The sequence below is a fragment of the Pocillopora verrucosa genome, chromosome 1 (genome assembly GCF_036669915.1).
Source record: "Pocillopora verrucosa isolate sample1 chromosome 1, ASM3666991v2, whole genome shotgun sequence".
Taxonomy (NCBI): Eukaryota; Metazoa; Cnidaria; class Anthozoa; order Scleractinia; family Pocilloporidae; genus Pocillopora; species Pocillopora verrucosa.
In genome coordinates, this window is record NC_089312.1 from 25,241,334 (window position 1) to 25,248,871 (window position 7,538).

At 38.9% G+C, this 7,538-nt stretch overlaps 1 protein-coding gene across 1 annotated transcript; it reads left to right on the forward strand.

The window, feature by feature from the left end:
* Positions 1 to 5,279, forward strand: LOC131796396 (immunoglobulin superfamily DCC subclass member 3). The gene is made up of 6 exons (XM_066161980.1): positions 1 to 72; positions 2,392 to 2,543; positions 2,734 to 3,054; positions 3,323 to 3,664; positions 4,129 to 4,289; positions 4,976 to 5,279. The coding sequence occupies exons 2-6, from the start codon at positions 2,417 to 2,419 to the stop codon at positions 5,036 to 5,038; spliced, it is 1,014 nt and encodes a 337-aa protein (XP_066018077.1). The 5' UTR covers positions 1 to 72; positions 2,392 to 2,416; the 3' UTR covers positions 5,039 to 5,279.
* Positions 5,280 to 7,538: the final 2,259 nt, after the last annotated feature.

Below are 7,538 nucleotides of genomic sequence, written 5' to 3' on the forward strand. Positions count from 1 at the left end.
ATGAGCCACTAACTCTACCGAAACACTACATTGGGGAACAGCTTGCAGGAGAGTTTGGACGAGTTGATACGGGTAAATTATTGTTATTTGGTCGGCTACAACAAGAAAATGCTTTCAAGGGTAGTTTTTCAGAAGTGCTGGTTGAGAAGTCACGTTTCGCTTAAGTATTTAACTTGATTTTCCAATTCACTCGATTTGAGTTTAGAGACCCTTAGTTTCAGGGAAATGTCAATGAAGGGGTTATTTAAATATCGTCACCGAATCGTTAAAAGAATTTTATACACTTTCTCTGGTATTACCTTTCACTTGTAACCTATTTAGAAACTTCGAGAAGTTTACTCCTTATTAAATTTGTTTCGGGCTATTTACAAGAGTAAAGGACAATTTAGAGGATAACGTTATAGGTTTTTAAAAATATCTTACATTCCAAAGTTCTTACTTTGCCTCTGCCAGCTAAAATAAAAATGACGGTGGCCGAGTGTTCAGCTGCTAAACGCATCCACATTTTGAACAGTTTCAACATTTTCGTCTTGTTTCACCCGCAGAAATGTTATCGGTCTTATTATGGAATTTGAAATAGAAAAGAAAAAACTAAAATTTGTCAATTTGTGTTTGTAAGCTTTGGTTTACCTTATGCCACCAGCTAAAACAAAGTCTGCGGTGGATAAAAAGAACTAACATGGTGTTTTCTTTAATAATATGAGTAGCAATGACGTTTTATCTTCACTCGGCCGAACCACGTTATCGATAGATTATGAATTCAAAGAATTTTTAATTCGACCATTATCCCTAGAGGGAGCCGTTAAAATCGTCTTAGCCTGTCCGGGAATGCATACGATTCAGCTAATTTTGACCATTGACAACATTTAGGACCGGTTTTAATTCAGAGAAAAGACATCCGACTTAAAAAGACACCAAAAAAATGGGGAGCGATTGGCGGCCATCAAGGACGAAGTCGCTACAAGTCATAGCCATTCGGGCTGGTAAGTTGCGAGGCGATAAACCTGACGAACACGGGTTGAAAGTAAGCCAGTCTTCAACTGACAAGTGAGCACCTAACAATGAACCATTCGAAAATTACAGTGGACGTTTTCCTAGGTTTACTGATTTCGATCAGTATTAATATTTCAAGCCTTACCACCCATCTCGACAACAGGCAAAAGCGTTGCAAAGTTCGTTTTAAAAGACATCTGCCTTAACTTAATATCCTGGCATTTCTCCGAAATGGATCATTTCCATACGTATGCCTTTCATGAGAACATCCCCTCTTGACTTCTTTGTGAATTCCGATGCCTTCAACGTCCATCATTACGTCAACAACCTTACTAGAGACAGAGAACTCCATATTTACTAAACAGAGCTCTAACTACACGGTACAAGGAAACTTCGCTTTCGTCCGTACGAACTCGCAGGCAGATTGATGCACTTACATTCTTCAAATGCATCAGACTTACGTCCCAGCTTACTTATGAAAGCATTGTTAATTTCGAAATAGAAATGTGGATAATTTTTTTGTCGGGCTCCAGTTCACTGATTACGCTAAATCTAGCACTAACGATATAACGATTGACGTTTTCTACTTATCACCATGTTATCACAAACGATTGGCGGCGTTTAACATTTTTTTATATCAAAACACACAATAGCTGTATTTCAAAACGATGTGACGTTTTCTTTGAGTTTTGGCATTTGACTCCAACTGGTCTCCCATGGGAGGACGCCGCTAATTGTTTTTTCCAAACAATTAGCGGCGTTTAACATTTTTTTATCTCAAAACACACAATAGCTGTATTTCAAAACGATGTGACTAAATGCCTGGCTGTCAGAACTTTTCACAGAATTTCCGCCGTTAAGGTTCTTCCAAAAGTTCTTGAAAATATCAGATGTTGGTTTAGAAATGTCAAGCGATTCCAAATATTGATTTGGCTTTTTGGTGGACAATTCTCTTCTTCTCTTCTTTGGGCATACTTTAATATCGCTCGGTTGTTAACACTTAAAGGTTCTTTCAAGCTTCCTACGAATATCAGACGTTTGTTTAGATATATCAAGCAATTTCAAAAATTAATGTGGCTTTTCGGTAGTCTAACCAAATAGACCAAATATTTTCCCATCCGCCTCGCCTAAACTCAGCCAATTTTATCACATATATTGCACTTTTGGTTTTTTTATCATGTCTTCTTGCACATTTAATCTTGCAAGGACCAACACAAGCTCGTGCGACTTCTACCAGCTCTGCTTGCACCATTGCATACGGCCCTTGTACCAAGATATTTGTTATAATTGTAATCTTCTAAAACAAAAGTACGTGCAGGGCCGCACATTAAGAAGACACCCAGTATGAAAACTGGAGTTACAAGGAGTTCTTTCCTTTTTTCCTTTCTTTTGAACCAGAAACAAAACTATTCGACAGCATATCATGATGGTTAACACATTCTGGAGAGGAGACACAACAAAGGTTATCCTGCTACAAGTTCTTGTTGCCAATTCTCTACTGCACTTCTCGTCAGTCACGGGCGATGCTGCAACATGTAACACCAAATCTGGTAAGTATTACTATTACCCAGGTCTTTTTCATTTGTGACTATAATCAACAGTGACAGTTTTATTTTTTTAATTGTTGACACTTCATCCAAGAAGGGAATTTTTCACACTGAATTCTATGTTCCGCCAACTTGCTAATGATAAGCCAGGTTTTTACAAATTTGTGGCTCATAAACTTCTTTCCTTGTCCAGTTATACCTGAAGTTAAAATCTTTTCAAGTCCGCCAAACCCCACGCAACCTATCGGAGCAGCCATTAATCTGACCTGTGAAGCGCGACCAAGGGATGAAGACGTGCTTCTTCCCAGGAGAAGGGTCAAGTATATTCAGTTGTATGATCCCCATGGGAGACCAGTTGGAGTCAAATGCCAAAACTCAGGACTAGCAAAGAAACTGAAATGTCTGTTAATTCTTAAGAATCTGATCGTAGAAAACTTCGGGAACTACACTTGTGAAGCAGAAAATGACTATGCTGGATACTGCAGAAGAAAATCCATTGAAATTCTCCCTAAAGGTAAGAATCAGATTATTCCTAACACAAATAAATTTCGGCAGGGTAAATTTTTATTATCGTAGTTATTTCATTTCGCTATCTCCATCAAAGGCTGTTGCAATAAAATAGCAAAGGTGGGTACGAAAATCAGCAATAGTGTAAGTGAAAAACAGGATATTTTTGCAAATTCCATTTATTCAAGCTTTTCAAGATTATTCCCTTCCCCCACCCCCCTCACCCCACAGTTTCCACTTACTTGCCATAGTACTATTGATTGGTTATTTTGCAGAAAACTTAAGTCCACCTGAGACAACAAAGGCACCCCATCTTCTATTTCCTAAGGTGGTTGAAAACCCAAAGAACCAAAGCGCTTTCATTGGCACCAATGTAACTTTTAACTGTACTGCCATGGGTCTTCCAACGCCAGCCATCTCATGGATGAAGAACAACAATTCATATGCAGTAACATCCAATGTGAGAGCCAGGGTTGTCTCAGATAACAAAAATAATCACAGTCAGCTGATAATAACGGAAGTGAAGATAGAAGATAATGGCAAATATCAGTGCGTTGCAAGCAACAGTGCTGGTGGTAGGACATCGTCAGCGGCTTTCTTGTACATAAAAGAGTTAGGTAAGACTCCCTTACATTGTTGGAAATTTTAGCCTTATTCAGTTGACTTTGGCCAATAAACATTGCAAAGAAATGTTTTACTTCTCACTCCTTCCCTCTGTTTAGTCCAACCCAAGGGTAAAATTTATTCTGCTTCACGGGCCCTAATAAATTGGTGACGCACTACCCTGCATATGAGGATGTTGAGGCACTGAGCGCGAGTGATTTAATGACAACGAGCGCGGGCGAGAATATACGGGTGTCGGCCCTCGCGTGCACGTGTAACTTGCCTTCTCTTTACCAGCGTACTAAGTAGGCTGTATGTATGGTAGTAGTTCATACTCATAGTGAGCCTACTGAAGAAACGGAAACTGGATGATCTTTGCACAAAGTTGTCAGAAAGTACCGGTTAGTCTTTCGGTTTAATTAATCCTCTGAAATACTTTCACCACAGTAAGCATGTCCTGTTGTCACTTCCCTTTTAGAATCCAAAATAAACCAAGAGTCAGAAAAGGAAAAATGCTCAACCTCCCCCCACATTAGTTTCTCCACTTTATCTTACGCTATAATTGCTACCTTCATCGGTACCTTCATTGGTGGAACATGTGTGGGGTTTTGGTTCAGAACTATCAAACGCCGTGGAAAGGTAAGTTTTAATGTATAAATATCTCTTTAATTTCTCCAAATCAAGAGGCCATTTTTTTTGACAAATCGTTGTACACCCTACCTTCCCACTATGCCTTCTCCCTTCCCCCCTCCCCCCCCCCCTTCACCGTGCCACCCTTATTGTCAAATGGAATGTAGAATCACTGTATCTTTTGTAGGAACCAACAAACGCAATTCATTAAGATTAGGAATAGAAATTACGTTCCCAAAGCTTTCTCTCTCGGCACCCTTTTATCGGAACGACAGGTGCTGACCGCTTAAAAAGGGAATGTGAACTCGGGGAATCATGTAATCCCCTGTTTATTGTCAAACCTTACCCTCCTTCTTAATAGTAAATGCACTAACTAAGCTCTCGATCATCCTTCTACTCCTTCAAGAAAACCCTGAGAAACTCACAGAGGAGTTCAAACGATGTTCTTCACTTTAGGAAGTTAAGTTTCGTCCAAATCATCCTCCTCCTGTAAGGGAGCCGCGGAGTCCGCTCAGTGATTCTAAGCGTTTTAAGGTTTTAAAATATGCAAAAGCAGCCTATGATTGAGCTAACACTATATAATAGATTCTCAATTTTACGAGAGAGGTCCCTCCGCCTACATTCTCAATATTGAGTAAGTCTTTCTTTCTATGCTCTCCATAATGAATACTCTACGCTTTTGCATTTGTTGGCAGATCACTTTACATTCTGCAGACGACTGTGAGCAGGAAATGAACGAATTTAAACAGATCAAGTAGCTTCAAGTTTCTCTCTCGTCTTGGAATCGTACGCAGAATCCTAGTGCTTATCTGTTTGAGTTAGTTTGCTGTACGTGCATATGGATACACTAATACCCAGGTCTTCCTAGTTCCCGTAGGAGTCGTAGCGTATCACAAAAGTGCCAGGACCGTTTTCTTTTGATCGAAAAAGACAATCAATTCTTGATTGAAAAACACTTACTGCATGCATTTGCCTTACTGTAAATCATTGATTTTTCCGTGGTTCCGAGAGAAAATTTACTGCAACTTAAACTCTGCCCATAATTTGACGAAATCATGGATCCTTCGAGTTTTGAGATTTGCCTCTTTTCATGATCATACCCGATAGACGAGGTTAATTTATTCATCTGCTGGTTAGAAAGAAACAATCCAGAACATAAGGATAACCAAGAGTTAGTGATGTTAGTGATACACAGGACATTAGAGAAAAAAAGATGCTATCAGATAATTGATAATTAAATTTCTAGTGTTAGAAATTGTAAAATTTAAAATAATAGAATATTTTTAGCAAATTATAAATATTGTAAAGTAGCTACAAGTAGAATCAATTAAAATTGATCCCTTGTTAGTTTTTGGAAGTAATGCCAGAGTACAAGTGAACCATGAGCAACTAAGCTGCAATCAAAAGTGGTGTTTGTGGATCTTCCTTTCCTTGTATCAATTGTTTAATTACAAGTTCGTCTTACCTTGATAGCGTTGATCAGGGATCGTGCTCCCTGTAATGCCAGCCAGTGCCTTCAGTCTTCTGTTTTTCGCACCAAACGAAAAAACATAAGATGAGTTCTAATTACAGTAGAGCAGCTGATGATTTTGTCAGCATCATCGACTGCTGTCGACCGCCGCCCCATATAAAGCTTATATCAAACTCCGAAAGCGATGATGTGGGAAAAAGACCTACGTTAGCAACCAACCAACTCTATTTGTAAAGTGGATTTGAATTAGCACACGGTCGTTCAGCATTCAGTGTTGTTGAGGGGCCTTCTGACGCGAGATAATCTTAGCACACGAAAAAAATAACCTCCTCTATTTGCTTATCTTCCAATCTCCTTTTCTACCTTTTTTCCTCCTTTCCCTCTTGTCCTTCTTTCCCAGGTCTTCTCGCGTTGTTGTCATGGTGAATCGTTGTCATGGTGAGAGAGCAAGCAAAACCAGAGTAACTCCGGGTACCTTTTACCAATCATTTTACTACCTAAGTAAAAGCTGTCAAAAAGAGCTTGAAAAAGAGATTAGGGCACCAGACCATATATGGTCAAATTCAAGATGGCGGCTGATTCAGACAGCCAAAACAAAGTGCTCTGTGAGCAAACTTGTGAATTGACAGATGACTTACATGATTTTTTGGATTATGTTTAACGTTATCTGGTTTATGGAATTTTGTGGTTGATTGTCATATTTATAATAGAGTACGAGCAGTAGTTCAGTGTTCGCTAATGTAGCAAAGAAACAAAGTAAAGTTGGGATAAGAAGGCATTACAATTGAAATGATCATGCTATGACATTTGACAAGGGTGGATGATGTCATATGTTTTAAACATATATCATTTTTGTTTCTGCTTCAAAAGAAAAGGTTGGAAATAAATGTGGGTGAAAAGTGAAATTTACTGTCTATTCCCTCTGTCCCTCAAACGAGACAAACTGGAACGGGTTTTGAGTGATATAACTAAGCCCAGACTGCCACCGTCATTTTGGATTTCCGCCTGGGTAGATTTTGGTCACGTGCTAGGCAACGTATAATCAAAAACAAGATAGAATTTCATTTCAGGCCTATTTATCAATTGGTAGAGTATAACTTTCGCATTTTAGTACGTAGTATTTATTTTGAATCTTCAAATTGTCTTGAAACTTAAAAGAAAATTGTTCTTTAAAAATTCCCTGAAAATCGGTAGCCAAAATTATTTGTCTTGGTGTTACTTGTTTTCTCGTTAACCTGTAATTTGGTCAGTCGCCGGCACCTTCTGTTGCTTCACGCAGAAAAAACACACGATACGAAATGTAATGATCGATTTTGTCCCCAATCTCACGCCATAACAGAAAAAGCTTTTGAACACCTGTAGACTCCGAGCGCTTTGGAGTAAGTAATATTTTTAATGAATCTTCGGATTGTTTTCAAGTTCAAGGACTGTAAATTACAATTTTATGAAAAACAAGGTTGTTTTCTTATTTCAGTGTGAATCTTCGCACGCCTACCAGTCGCTAGCGCCGCTTGTTGAAACTAAAACGAAAAAAAATAAACTCTTTTAAGATTATCATTGGCTTCTTTTTCACCTCACCTCTGTTCTTAGTAACAAAGGTCGCCACTTCGTTTGTTTATTACCAGCCAAAACTATCAAATGCACTCAAAAGCCTAAAGTCGAAAAAATTTTAAAGGAATCGACCAATCGAGCGAGCGAGCGAGCGAGTGCCATTCTCCACATCATATCTACAACTCGCTCTTGCGCATGCGCGCAATTCACGAGTTAAAAAGGAAGCGGCTTGAAGG

Bases quoted from the DNA above. Each gene is read 5' to 3' on its own strand.
- LOC131796396 (XM_066161980.1), top strand. From the start codon at position 2,417: ATGATGGTTAACACATTCTGGAGAGGAGACACAACAAAGGTTATCCTG. The intron at 2,544-2,733 runs GTAAGTATTACT...TTCCTTGTCCAG, and splicing joins AACATGTAACACCAAATCTG to TTATACCTGAAGTTAAAATC. The intron at 3,665-4,128 runs GTAAGACTCCCT...CTTCCCTTTTAG, and splicing joins CTTGTACATAAAAGAGTTAG to AATCCAAAATAAACCAAGAG.